The sequence below is a fragment of the Microtus oregoni genome, unplaced genomic scaffold, assembly GCF_018167655.1.
Source record: "Microtus oregoni isolate MIOR12 unplaced genomic scaffold, Mior012 000086F_ref0000336, whole genome shotgun sequence".
In the NCBI taxonomy this organism is placed as follows: domain Eukaryota; kingdom Metazoa; phylum Chordata; class Mammalia; order Rodentia; family Cricetidae; genus Microtus; species Microtus oregoni.
This window is the reverse complement of record NW_024544552.1, coordinates 4452794-4467565: the sequence shown is the minus strand read 5'-3', so window position 1 is coordinate 4467565 and position 14772 is coordinate 4452794. Positions and strand designations below refer to the sequence as shown.

General features: G+C 39.4%; 1 protein-coding gene across 1 annotated transcript in view; it reads right to left on the bottom strand.

Annotated features, from left to right (window-relative positions):
- The window catches only part of LOC121442018 (cyclic AMP-dependent transcription factor ATF-6 alpha-like), a gene marked incomplete at its 5' end in the record, with an annotated part of 174219 nt that overhangs the window by 41279 nt on the left and 118168 nt on the right, over positions 1-14772 (bottom strand). The window contains one exon of the mRNA XM_041643453.1: positions 4549-4633. Coding sequence (XP_041499387.1) covers positions 4549-4633 — 85 coding nt within the window. The remainder of the gene's footprint in view (positions 1-4548; positions 4634-14772) is intronic.

Below are 14772 nucleotides of genomic sequence, written 5' to 3'. Positions count from 1 at the left end.
ACCTCCTCCACACTCTATTTTGTTGAATTATTTATCAAGCATGAAGGAAACCTGCGCTTTTACTATAACATACAGGAAAATAATTTGAGAGTAGGAACTGCAGATTTACTGTACTAAAAGAAGGATGTCTACAATCACTTTCCTTTAAAGTAACAACAGCTTCTAATTTCCTGTCCATTGCCAACTATGCAATCAGTTCTTAAAGCCCGTCGGAACAGATACGCAACACTTACTTTATTTTAATTAGTTTTCACTACAAGTTCTCCTTAGGCTAAGAAAGTCTTTCTTACATCTTACTAACCTATTTTCAACTCTCTTAAGAGACAAGGAAATTTAAATAATACATAGAATACAAAATGAAGAAAAAATGATATTGCTAGTGATTTTGTTAAATTTTTTACCGTGTGTGTGTGTGCGCGTGCGTGCACGCGTGTGTGCGCGTGCGTGCACGCGTGTGTGAGTGCACTCTGTGGCACACACGTGGCAGTCAGAGGACAGCCTGCAGGACTGCCTTCCATTACGAGGGGTCTGAGGATTAAACTCGGTTTGCCAGAGTTGGCAGCGAGTATCCTCACAACCACTGAGTCATCTTATTGGCCTGTGACCAGTATTTCTAAATGACATAAATTTTATGCTCTTATTCTACTTTCTGTTTCTTAGATTTTCTTTTCCATAGCTCAAGCTGACAAAGTATAATCATCATTCATAATAATTTAAGGTCAAACACTGACCTGTTTGTTCAAGCTGGAAAATCAAATTCCTTTCCCCAAATATCACCATCTAGTGAACTATAGAAAGCAGTTACTTGATAAACTTTGTCTCTACTTTCTGTCCTTTACACCCTCTCAAAGTTCTATAGGCACATTTAGTCAGAGAGGGATCAACCAGAGCTCACTTTTATTTCTCATGTATATGACTTTCTAAATGCAGAAGTGACAGGACATCTATTGTGTCAAACATTCTGAGAACGCCGAAGGGCAGAGAAGTCCGTTTACTTCCCCACCAATGCATATCTGGCATGCAGTAAGGCATATGTGGAACCCAAAGGAGGAGACTTTTCTTTCAGTGCATCAAGAGGAAGGCAGAGGTTGTAGGCAGAGCTGAAGCTGGGCTGGGGGTAGTGGACATGTGACACAGCTCTTGTATGATTTTTTTTCAGTGTAGCTCTTGGTGAGTTCATAAACTGAGGGATTAGGAAATGGATATAATGGAGAATTGATTTGAGGAATAAAAGTAAGAAGAATTCCTGTTTTAGAGAGAATAAAGTGAATTCATTAACAAGGACTTGCAGCAGCAATGAATGTCCCACTGAAATCATTGGTCATAAACTTGAAGTCAGTCAATTTGACTTGATTGGATGATATTTTCTACTTAGTTTCAAATGCCTGACAGCAGGCATAAAAAGAGGAGCTGGATTTAACTAGGGTGGGTTTTTTGTGCAGGCAGGAGCTATGAAGAAAGAAAGGAGGCTAGGGATCCAGGGGTATTTGCAAGAGTAGTGATAGTAAGAAACCATGGAATCTAGGCTAGATCAGGAAGCAGTATGTCCAGAAAGGACGAGATAGATTTAGGGAAGGTGACAAGGTCAGAGACTGGAGATCTGTGAGGGAGAACAGCTGGAGTGTAGACACTAAAGGAAGGGACTAAATAACGGTTAAAGAGCGGGGTTGGAGGAGGCAGTTTCAAGGAAAGTGCTATCTGTGATAAGATCTGACTACACTTATGTAGGGGCTGAGGTGGCATAAAAGAGAGAACTATATCAAGAATAGCTACGGCTTTGCATCGCCATGCGGAGATGAGGGAGGTGGTGCTGCACATCATGGGTGGAGACGCGCAGATGACTACAGCAAAGATGAGCTAGAGGGGTGAAGTCTGTTATCAAACTGGAGAGGTGTGGGGCGACTACAGGGGAGAGGAGACGTAAGCTGGAGCTGTGATAAACAAGGACCCCACCCACCTCCCTGCAGGCTCTCAGGATGATGAATAGCAAAATAAAACCAAGCCCTAATCTGAGAAATAGCCTCACAGAAAAAGGGCGAAGGCACCGTTCTGAGAAACGGCTGCGGAGTGGCACCAAACTTAACACGCGCTGTGTTCTCTGTCAGTAGTTCTTGAATTTTAATCTAAAATGTTCTAAGTTTACAATATCTTAAAAGGAAAAATACTCAGAACCTATTTGCAAAAATCTGGAACAGATTAAGAAGGAAATGATCTTCTAACAATTGTACTTCCCAAATCCAGGAAAGATTTATCTTTAAATATTAGTTCCCTGGCCAAGATAAACAGGGTCAAACAACATCTTATTGTTTCTGGCTTGCTATAAATGGACAGCTCACTGCTATAAAACAAAACCAGGCACTGTATTGCATAAGAGTCCAATCTCAGAAGAACAAAATCAAGTCAGTTCTGCCTGGGTGATATTTAGAAAATAGCTTCTCTGAAAATGAACTGACCAAAGTCATAGAGTTCAAGCAAAGAAATCCAAGTAGCTATGGGATAAGAACAAATGAGATTTCACAAATACAATCTTAGGAGTATAACATAATACGTTTGGATCAGTTATCCTTCATCGAGTAGCAGTGTGATTATCTCATGAATATCGCTACAGGTGTGCATGTGGAGGAAGAAGACAGTCTGGACAAGCAGGCTCTCTCCCTCCACTATGTGTGCTACAGGGAGCAAACTATTCCTGAATTACCAAGTTTGGCAGCAAGCACCTTTACCCAGTGAGCCATCTTGCTGGCCCATGTTCTGAATGTCTTTGTGAGACTAAGGATGTATCCTAACATTTGCCCTGTAATAAGGACATCTTTTCTACTTTATACCCAGAGGCTGTCTCTAAGCATTTAAACTAAGCTGCCTATATGCAGTTCATGAGATCCTACAGTCCTTTATGATATTAGATATGTAATAAAAGTGTCTGACTTTTACTGGCATTTTACTAGATTCAATCCTAAACTCAGTGTTTTATTTTATAGTGGTATTTGATAATTTGATTATATCAGAATATAGTCTGGTTCACTTGCAGACTAGGTCAAAGGGCTTTTGATTTCATCTTCCTCATATACTCTGAGGTTCTGGTCACTTTCAGAAAAGTTATCAGAAGTTCTTTTACACTGTTTAGCTAGATAAACTGTATTTTAATGAGCTGAATATTCAAATATTGCCCATGGGAATGTCTCTGGCGTGTAGTGATTTCTGTGCCTGTGTTAGTTCTCCTTCTAGATTAGTGGTTCTCAACCTGTGGATCATGACCCTTTAGAGGGCTGAATGACCCTTTCTCAAGGATTGCCTAAGACCATCTGCATACCAAATATTTACATTATGATTCATAACTGTAGCAAAAGTACAGTTATGAAGTAGCAACAAAATAATCTATGGCTGGGAGCCACCACAACAGGGGAATGGTATTTAGGGGTCACAGCACTAGGAGCATGAGGACTGCTCTAGACTATAAGCAGAAACACTGGGCCTCCTCATCTTTGGATAGTCCCTGAGTAGCTATCAGTATTATTTTTAGTTTAACACCCAGTACTAGTAGATAGAACAAGTACAACAGTGATCTTATTAATATCAAGTTCATTCAGATCGGAAACAAATAGGCTTGTTTATGGCTTGTCTAGAATCTTACCAATATTAAGCTAAAACATGAAACAACTTTAAGTTACAAAGCTATAACTGATAGAATCACCATCATGTATACATATAAGATAATGGATACATGACTCTTAGCAGCAAGTCTGTAGAGTAGTATGCTAGCTTCTCTGATTTTGTAAATGTAAATAAAAGAGAACTACTCTTTATTTTCAAAAGTATAGTAACTGGGGGAGAGACAGCTCCGAAGTTAAGAGCATGTACTGCTCTCGCAGAGGACCTGAGTTTGGTTCCTACACCCACGTCAGGTAGCTCACTACTGTTAGGTCCAAGGTAGGCCCCTAAAATGGCACTGCTAATGACAACAATGTCCTAAACAGAAGGATTGTTACTGGGTAAGCAGAAACCTACACTCATCATTCTTTAGGAATCTCATAAGGCAGATTACCATTTACCAGGAAGTCACTACTTCCCTTGTCTACCCCAGGGGTCAACTACCACAGGCAAGGGCATCTAGTTGCCAAAGAGCAGGCTACAGATCAAAGCCCCTATGCTAAGTCCCAGGCTGTTCTGGGCTGCACCCCTCCTCCCATGGCCACCTGTCCCACAACCTGCTGTTCTCTGCCCTCCTAGAGACAGGTAGCAGTTGATCCGATTTCACTGTGCCCTTCCTTACAACTACTTCCTTTAACTCCAGCTCCAGGGGATCCAACACACTGCTTCTGGCCTCTGTGGGCACCTGTGCAACCTCCCCTAATACATACAATTTTAAAAAATAATGAAAATAAATCTTAAGAAATATAGTGGTTTTAAAAAAAAAAAGTGGGAAACTATTTCCAAAATAATACATGTATAAATTTGTCTGAGTGACTATCTTAAATGTCCTCTCATTAACCTAGAAAATACTGGTTAAGCAAAGGATTCCCATGTTGACAAATCAAAATTTCAACTTACCATTTATGTTTATTGCTGGTAATACAATTGACATTTTTGGTCTTGTGGTCTTGTTATGGGTGGTAGCTGGTAAAAGCAGGTGATCCTAAAATTAAAAAAGAATAGCCTTTTATACATAACTGGTTTAGTCCAGGAACATTCCAAATTTATAATTTTAGGAAGCCAACATTTTACTTGGGTAATGAAAAAAGTTTTTGTTATAAAAACTTGGCTTAGAAACACTATATATAATCTTAATGAAGAACACACAGCCATGGCAGTTTTTGAATACTCTTCGATTTTGATAACAATGTATAACTAGGATACCATAAAGAGTATTAGTTAAGTCGTCAACACAACAGGTCTTAATCTAGTTATGCTAAGAGTTGTGTGCTCTGGGCAAGATGGCATTCTTTGTAGCGCCCTACGGAATGGTGGGTCTGGAGTAGGCAATGATAAAAGTTCTAACTAACAGAGTCAGTCTCTCTCTCTCTCTCTCTCTCTCTCTCTCTCTCCAATATAATATTTTTATTGATTATTTGGGAATTTCACACAATACATACACCCTGATCATTCTTGACCCTATTCTTCCCAGGTCCACCCCCACCCTTATGTCCCCCACAGAAGGAGGAGGAGAAAGAAGAGAAGGAGGAGGAGGAGGAGGAGGAGGAGGAGGAGGAGGAGGTCAAACTTCCATCCATGGGCATCCTCTTAAAGATAATTGAGTCCTCTCCGACCCCACCCCACCCCCACTGGAAGCTATTGATTGTGGAGTTACACTTCAGCAGGCTTACAATTTTAAGGGCTCTCATTAAAGGCTTCTTCATTGTCAAACCATCTGTAAAGGAGAGAAACTTTTTGTCCTCCAAAATTCTCTTAAATTATCAGTATGTAAAAGGCTAAAGCAGGTCCAGGGCCTAGAGCACGGCCTGCTTTGTGTCTTGCTTTGAGGTAAAATGCCACAGTGATAGATATTTATTGTGACAATAGCACACTAGAATGTGTGTGGACTGGGGAAGCAGCTGGGCTGCCGTACAAGTTCGACACCTGAGCACATGTACACAATCCAGGTATGGGGATGTGCGGTAATCCCAGCACCAGGACTCAACAGCTCACCACCCTAGCCTAATCCGAGAGCTCCGGGACAGCAAAAGACAGTATCCTAAGGAACAATACCTGAGACCAGCCTCTGACCTTTGCACACATGGACATGCACACACCCACATCCACATCCACACCTGCACATCCACGCAACCACAGAAAGCACATAGCTAAAATGGAGGGTTGAGAGAACTGAGTTTGTCTACAATTACACAGTTCTAAAATTGACATGGCCAACATTCGATGACCCAAAAGTGATTCAGAGCATCTGGATGCCAGGCCTCCAGCCACACAACCACTCACAGTAAGAAGAAGCCAAAGGGAGGCTGGCTGTGGAACAGTGGGGTAGTACAGTATTTGGAGAATGTAGTTCCATCTGTAGATGTTCTAAAGCAGGTCTTAAATGACTTACGATTTTGATATTAACTAGTATTATCAACAGCTCTTGCCCAGCAAAAGCAGGAAATTACCACAGGGGTGGGTAAAAGCTCTGAGAGTATTTCGACTTAAGGGAGCATGCTAGACTGAGCAAAGACAGAACCTAAGCAGAACCTGTTTGACATGGCTCTCTGTTACTGTTCCTACAGTCAGTGTTCCGTCTTTCACTCAACAGACTTGCTCTATGGACGAACTCCTCAAAATGCCAGATTTGGGGGTTGAAGAGATGGCTCAGTGGTTAAGAGTACTGACTGCTCTTCCAGAGAATCCGGGTTCAATTCCCAGCACTCACATGGCAGCTCACAACTGTCTGAAGATCCAGTTGCAGGGGATCTGACACCTTCACACCAATGCACATAAAATAAATAAACCATAAAAAATATTTAAAAAAAACATTCAAAATAAAAAAAAATGCCAGATTTGATATGGCTATGTGTGATAAATGAAGTTATCAGCAAAGCAAAGGAAAAACCTAGACTGTGAAAGACAAGATAAAATAGATACCCATGAGCAGAGCTGGGCGGAGACACTTGTGCTAACTACTGTGCTTTGTGGGACTCGAAGCCACAGCTCCATGAGAACACACTTTCCAGTGTGGAGAGAAGAGTGAGGGACTAACAGAATCCAAGCACTGGAGCAAGGACGGGTGTTTTTCCTTTCCCTGTTTTATTTTGTTAAGTGCATTGTTAGACACAAAGATCACACGTTTCTGAGAGCAAGATAATAAATTATAACCTAGAAGAAACACAATTTGCTCATCTTCCTGTTGTGACAATTATAAATAGCTTAATTCCTATAATTAAAATGTTGTTTCATGGTCTAAATTGAATAAGAAAACAACCCTCAAATTGCAAGGCCCAAATTAAGGTTACTGTAAAAATAAACACACTTAGATTGCATTGGTGAAGGGTTAAAGTCAGGCTCAGATTTAATTATGAGTTTCTTGTGAAGATCTAGATGTTTCTAAACATGATTTTTTTAAATGTAGTGTCTCCTACATTTTGTAGCAGGAAGTAAAAAATTATGCTATTGTTTATGAAAAAGAAGCACACAGCATATTTATACACATTATTAAAGTTAAACTGTCTTGTCTCTCATCATTACAAATATGCAAACAGTGGGGTAGCCATTCTGTATTTGAGGGTCTCACTATGTAGCTAAAGTTGGCCTAGAACTTGCTACATAGTTTAGCTGGCTCTGAATGTTCCTGCCTCTGCCTTCTGAGTGCTGGGATTATAGATGGAAAACCGGGCTTTTTTTTTTTTTCCAGTGCTAGGGATAGAACCCAGGGCACCACACATGATACAATCTATAATTTAAAGTGCTTGTTTTACTGATCAAAACTGAAGGGAACCAAAGCTAGTATATTACTGATTCTAAGAGTATTTTATATAAAAATATATTATACATACACACATATGTATAATTAGTTAGGATTGTAGAATTGCTTTGTTAAACAGATGCCTTCCTTAAAAAAAAAATGAAGCCAGTAACAATTATTGAATTATTTTCCCATGTTCAACTTACTCTATTTTAGATTGTTAATTCTACTAGGAACTTTCATTAGTCAACAAGTAACCTCTCACCTCCACCACTCATTCCCGAAAACATTTACTGAGCATACCCACCTACTACATAGTCAGCACTGTGCTACACAGAATGTTTTACAGAACAGAAATACAGGTTTTTACCTTCCTGCGGGAAACGCTGTGCACTAAGAGAGAAACTGTGATTTGTTTCCAATATATGCGCTCCTGCTACTATAATTTTGGAACAGAAATAGAACCTGTGATACTTAATTGGGCAGAAATCAGGCTATATGTCTCAGACTTCTTTGCAGTCAGGCAAGACAACTTAGTCTAGTTGAAAGAACTTCTTTGAGATGGCAGTGATGGAAGACCACCCATGTTCTCTCTCCTGGCACCTAGGAAGCAGACATGGCAGCTACAGCTGGAGCAGCCACAGTGGGCTATGAGATGAAGGCTACAACCAGAGGACCCCAGAGCAATAAACCAGTAGATGGGGAGCCTGGTGACCAAAGAGCCACAGTCAGATATTTAAAAGTTATAGATGAGACAGAGATAGAACTTGGATTTTCCTAAGTCACTAGTGCATGGGATTTTCCGTCATCTAATGCTAGGTCTGATAACTAGTAACAGTATCTGTTTGTGAATCAGTACTAAAAATATTTGGTCATCAGAAATTCCATAAAGGCTGACATACTGAGGGAGAGCTTTATTAACTTACCTTTGAGACAGGGTATCACTAAGTAGTTCTGGCTGGTCTGGAACTCGCTATGCAGACCAGAACGGCCTTGAACTCACAGACTCACCTGCCTCAGGTTCCCAAGTGCTAAGATTAAAGGCATGCACCACTACATCTGACACTTCATTAATTTATTATTTAGACTTCTTGATAAGGAGCCCCGTCCTCTTATTCAAATCTATATTAATGAACTAATTGAGGAGATTCAGTCCTGGAAAAGTAGAGGTGTAATTTGATGAATCTGAACACAATTGTTTCCATCCCATTACATCAATTAAAATAACCCAAGCGCAACAAAAGTTAAGCTAGTTAGAAGTAAAAAGGATATTGCTTTAGAAATAAATATTCAAAACCTTGTTGCTTATTTTAAGACATTTTCAAATGGGCTACTGAAAACTCTGTATAGGGCTGAAAAACTACAGGGCGTGCACCCTCAGGGATAAAACTACGAAGACAAAAAGTACAGCTGGCACTTTGCTATTCAAACTCTCACAGGCTGGTAGAAAGGCAATAAAGCACTGCACAGTGAGGAAAAAAAAATCAGCTTTCCAATATTGAGCAGTAACACATGATCCAAGACGCCAGTTCCATACAGTCCTCCAACCTTCTCCCCCACGTAGATTGTCAGAGATAGTAAAAGTCTGAGGACGAAGCACAGCATTAAGCAGCATCTCATCTTTTTAAGGAAGCAAAAGCATTGGAGATAGACTGAACAAAAGTACAAGGCATGTTCCTTAGCTAGAATTTACGATGATAACTCACAATAAAATTACCCCTGACTGAGAGATAATAAATGTTGGTTTGCATATCCAGAGTTCAAACTAACTTAAGCCAATTGCTAATTATTTTTTTCTAATCACTGATTTGTTAGTGTGATTGTGTTTTCAAATTATATAAACTGATAAACTAAGTAAAAACAGAGATGACACAGCTTGACAAAAGTAAGTAGGTTAACTCTATTTTTCTCATTGCAAAACTATAAAAGATACAGAAAAAAGTAAGTTTCCACCACATTGTTTAGCAATATGTAAGTTTTTATTATAAGTGAAAGTAATTATCAATGATAACTGGAAATTATGGCAGATGGATTGTGAGTATGGTTTATAGAAGAAAAAATATAATGTTCTGAACAGTAGATTTAGACTTAAAAACGAAGCACTGATCGATCTTACATTAAAAGCTGGCAAGTGAAATGCTTATTTAAATAACTGGATGAAATCTCCATTAAAAAAAATCTCCACTTTAGCCAGTTCACGCCATACTAGATGAGACAGTTTGTTGTATATGAGGAAACTCTGGCTCAGCATGGGGGCCCCTATCTTTGATAGGAAGGAATGTCTGAATATCTCCTGCTGCTCTCTAAGAGTAAGGATCCTCAGTCTGCAAAAGCTGCAAGTATGACTGACATCCAGCTCTCAGTGGATCGGGATGGCCCACTGTGAGTCAAAAGTGTTGTGTATCAGGCCAACACTAACAACAACGGACTCTTAATATTTAATATTTGGCTTATATTCACTGGATTCCTGCAATGGACTTGTTTTTCAAATATAGCAACCACTAAAATCAGAGAAAAAAAAATAAAATAATATCCATCCTTATTTCAAAAATCAGCTTTGTGTTTTCTCTACCTTCCTAACTTGGGAAGCTTCAGCTTTCTTCCATCACTACACCTCATCCTCTTATCAGCTATCTTTCAAGCTTCCAAACCTCAAAAATAAAAAAGGCTAGAGCAGCAATCACAAATGGGCTGTCAAGGTTACTACTATTTAAATCCACAACATTTGGAACTGATACTGTTTTCCTGTAGCTACACAAACTGTTGATTAGAAACCAGCTCACTAAAAAAATGTCAATTAGGAAACTTGAAATCATCAAAATATACAGACACACATAGTAAAATACCATAAAAACAAAAATTGCAAGAAAAAATTAGAGGTAGTAAAATTAAGTGGAATGTCATCATTTAAAGTCTATTAAACTGCCTATGATGTAGAGATTCTCACCACATTAAAAACATAAGCAAAGTAGATTACTAATCCCCAAACTGGAAACAGTTAGTAGAAATAGCCAAAATGAACATGCTATCTGTGCCACTAATGTATGCAATAAAACTACAGACCAATAAAAGGAAATATAAAGCATGCATCTGCACCACTAACATGTGCCAGGGAGAGGAAAAATTAATCAAAACCATTAGTGTAAAACAGATGGCGCAAGAAGGAGACATTTCTATTCTGACAAGAGGAAAAATTTGACATGTAATGCAATCCTGATAATGCTGGCAAGTCAACAGGAAAAATGAGCTTGAAATTCTAATAAGGTCAAACAAGTTTGTTTGCTTTGAGATATTGTTCTTATATCATACTCTGTAGAAAGCTTCCCAAATGCAACGAGGCTGTGTAGGCAACAGGCAGGAAGGGAGTAGAGCACAAAGAAACAACAGTCTAGCCAGCTAGCCTTCTCTCCCTGCCTCTCTTAGTCCCATCTTTGTTGGTTCTGGGAATCGAACCCAAGGCTTTATGAATGTTAAGCAGGTGGTCTAGCTGACTTTTTCATGTAAGTGATTCTACCCGTCTAGAAGGGGAGAGAAAGAGACACTCTGATGATTAGTATTAATTGTCAGCTAGACAAAAACTAAAATCACCTAGGAAACGGGGCCTCTGAACATATCTGTGGAGATTTCCGGATTACATTAGCTGAAGTGAGAAGACAGCCCATTGTGGGTGGAACCATTCCCTTAGGCAGAGGATCCTGATCTACATAAGAGCTCTGAAAGCAAGCTAAGCACCAACATACATGCATGCATTCACTGTTCTGACTGTGGACATAGTATCACCAGCTGCTTAAAGTTCCTGTTGCTATGACATCCCTGCCATGATGGACTATCACCTGGAACAGTGAGCTAAAATGAACCCTTTTTTTGAAGTTGCTTTGTCATAGTATTATATCACAGCAACAGAGAAGAAACTAAATCAATCCCACTTAGCTTTTATGTCTACAGTTATTTCTCCTTGCATGATCCTTTGGGTCTGGCTATTCCCCTAACCTTTTCTGTAGAAAATGGGCATTTTTTCAAGGTAATTGCTGCCACTGCTACCACCGCCACCACCATCCACCACATTATTTTCAAGATAATTTTTAATCTTGATTTCACACAAATAGGAAGGACTATATAATGTTCCTAGACTACATTTTATGAAAGACTGGTCCTGACAAACCAAACTACAAAATAAGAAAACAGAGACAAACAAACAAACAATGTCTTTTGAATTCTCTTAATGCCATTAAAAATTAAATCACAAACCCCAATAATCTGACTTATTTATTTTGGTAAACAAATTTTCCGCCAGGATCTTAGATTATCTAAATAGCCAAGCTAAGCATCTGCTCACCCTAGAAGCGGAGCACGACTGCCAAGAAGAAAATCCACTTTTATTTGAATTACACAGATAAGGACTGCCACCCTTAGATGAAGAGGTACTTAATGGCTGCTGAGAGCAGAAAAATCAGCTTTTTCTAGGGACAAGATTTGCACAGGTGGTCCGAGCCTTGAACAAATTCACAGTCCAGCAATACTAAATGGACTCAGCAGACTCTCTCTCTCTCTCTGCGCGCGCGCGCGTGTGTGTGTGTGTGTGTGTGTGTGTGTGCGCGCGCGCGCGTGCAGAGAGCAGGGAGGAGTTGGAGGAAGAGCGCGGGTGGGATAAAGTTGGCACAGAGGTCAACTTAATCTAAAGAATTTCATTAATTTCTCGGGTGGGTCTAGGCAGAGTCAAAAAACAGACTCTTAAAGCTCTTCTGAGTTTTGATCTTCCTTTCTACATCTAGAACAATTCTATTAAAATATAAATCAAAATACTCTAATGACTTCCAATCTCAGAGCAGAGTTAAAAATGGCCTCAATAGCCGGGCGATGGTGGCGCATGCCTTTAATCCCAGCACTCGGGAGGCAGAGGCAGGCAGATTTCTGTGAGTTCGAGACCAGCCTGGTCTACAGAGCTGTTCCAGGACAGGCTCCAAAGCCACAGAGAAACCCTGCCTCGAAAAACAAACAAACAAAAAAAATTGGCCTCAATGGCCACGAGGTAGCATCCATCTGTAGTGAGATGGGAAGTCCCTGGAAGCTCACTGGTGGGTCAGCTAACCTGGCAGCAAAAACAATGGTGGAAGGCAAGAACTGACTCCCAAAAGTTAACTTCTGACCTTCACATGTGCAGTGGCAAAGGTATGCATATATACACACATACACATACAAAAAATAAATAAATAAATTTAAGTTTCTTTATGTAAGCAAATCTGGGTTCAAATACAGAAGAACAGAAGACACTTGACCCCTGCTGGAGATCTAGTTATCATCCACCACAAACTCTGTGAAAGCTGCTCCACCCAAACTAAAAATTCAGAGGGGAAATTACTACCAGCTAAGCTTGCTTGCTGCAAGACACAAGCCTGGTAAGGTTTAAAATGTATAGGATGCACAGTGCAGAGATGAACCCACATGGCTTTTGCTGAGAAAAAGATAAAACACTTGGGACAGGGAGAGATGAGACCCAGATGACAGGGAAGCCTTTACCCTCCTGATCACTGGAACTTAACTGTTCTCTGCCCCCATCAGCTCATCTGCCATTTGGGGCTGATGCTTGACTTTGCAAAATCACAAAATAAGAGGCCTCCCGTTCACTACTGAGTCTATAGTGCGCTTCCTGGGAGGACCTTTGTTTCTAACACTATGGATACTCTAACCATTTTTCTGGCAGAATGATATTCTGTTGTGTGTATATACATCAGATTTTCTTCATCCATTCATTTATTGGCAGGCACCAACGCTGGTCTTGTAATTTTCTGCCAGTTTTTAGTTGGGTTGCTTTTTATTATTGAGTTATAAGATTTCTTTGTGCACTCTGGGTGCAAGCCTCTTATATATTTGGTTTGCAAGTGGTTTCTACCATTCTGGAAGCTGCTTTCTATCTTTCTTAATGGCATCCTTTTCATCACAACAGTTTTTACTATGGATGAAGTTCCAATTCATGTTTTTCACCCTCTTGTTTGTGGATTTTTTGTTTTTCCTTTTGTTTTTTGATTGTTTGTTTTTGGTGTTCTAAGGTGTGATTGCTTCAATAGCCTTTTGAGACTGAATTTATCTCCTACATTCCCATCAGCAGCTCAGGAGTGATGCAGTTTCTCTGCATCCCTGATATTTTGTTTTGGCATTCATTTTAATTTTTAAATAATGTTGTTGAAAGGGTCAACTCTATTTTCAAACTTCTAGGACCACTTCTCATCTACTTCTCTTGCTTTCCTTTACCTAGGCCTAGGTAAAATGAACTGGTCCACTTTTAAGTCCCCACAATCCCTTATACCTATCACTGTTAAATCAATTAACATATTAGACTTTGTGCTTATATCTCCATTTCCACTTTATTCACTTTAAAAAAAAGATTCACTTACAGTTATAATATGAGTGGTCATTTTTTATTAACAGTAAGAATATTTTGGCAAAGCCCTGTATAAGAAACAGCTGACTCTCCCAATTTCATTTTATATTATTTCCTCACATCCTAGACATGATTTAACAAAAATGACTAATAATTGCTTTGGCCATCCAATCATCACGGTTATTACTCACTCACATCCTTAGAAAAGCTTTTAAAACCTTCACAGCCTTGCTTACAATTAAATGTGTATTTCCTAACATGTCCCCAACTCCACCAAAACAAGTATTGCTGATCAATATTTACAGCCTCATGTGATTCACTAGGAATTAAAGGAATTTAAGGCTGATCTGCAAAAATGACTTCTAAATGAAAAGATGTTTAAATTTTTTGTATACAGAGCCCTGGAATATGGACAAATAAAAAAAACTCACTACAATTTTATTTGTTTGTTTGTTTTGAGGCAAGGTTTCACTGTGTACCCCTGGCTGATCTGAATCTCACTATGCAGACCACGCTGTCCTCAAACTCACAGAGATCCACCCGCCTCTGCCTACCAAGTACTAGAATTAAAGATGTGCACCACCATTGACCAGCCACAACTTTTTAAAATTAACAAATGGACCTCTTTTCCTTATTAAAGGAAGTCTTAAGAGAACATGAAGTATATACATTTCAAGAGGCTTAAGTTATATATCTAGCCAAATTCAGTTTTCAAAGTTTTCTCAAGTTATTGCAAATTTATTTCAAAATTATGTGAAATTATGGCAAAACCAAAACGGATATACATAAGATAGACTAAAGGAGAAAGCTCTGAGTGTCTAATTAGGAAATATGTTCTTCATCAGAAACAGCAACACAAAGAGAAGAACTAGTGAATCAGCCTAATTAGAAATCATTTGCCTTCCTCATCAGAGCCCAGCTGTGAGACAGCTGTCTCTAAAGAACAGATACCAATATCTTAACACAGTGCCCCACAGACAGAAGGATTCCAGGCGGTGTGAGAAGT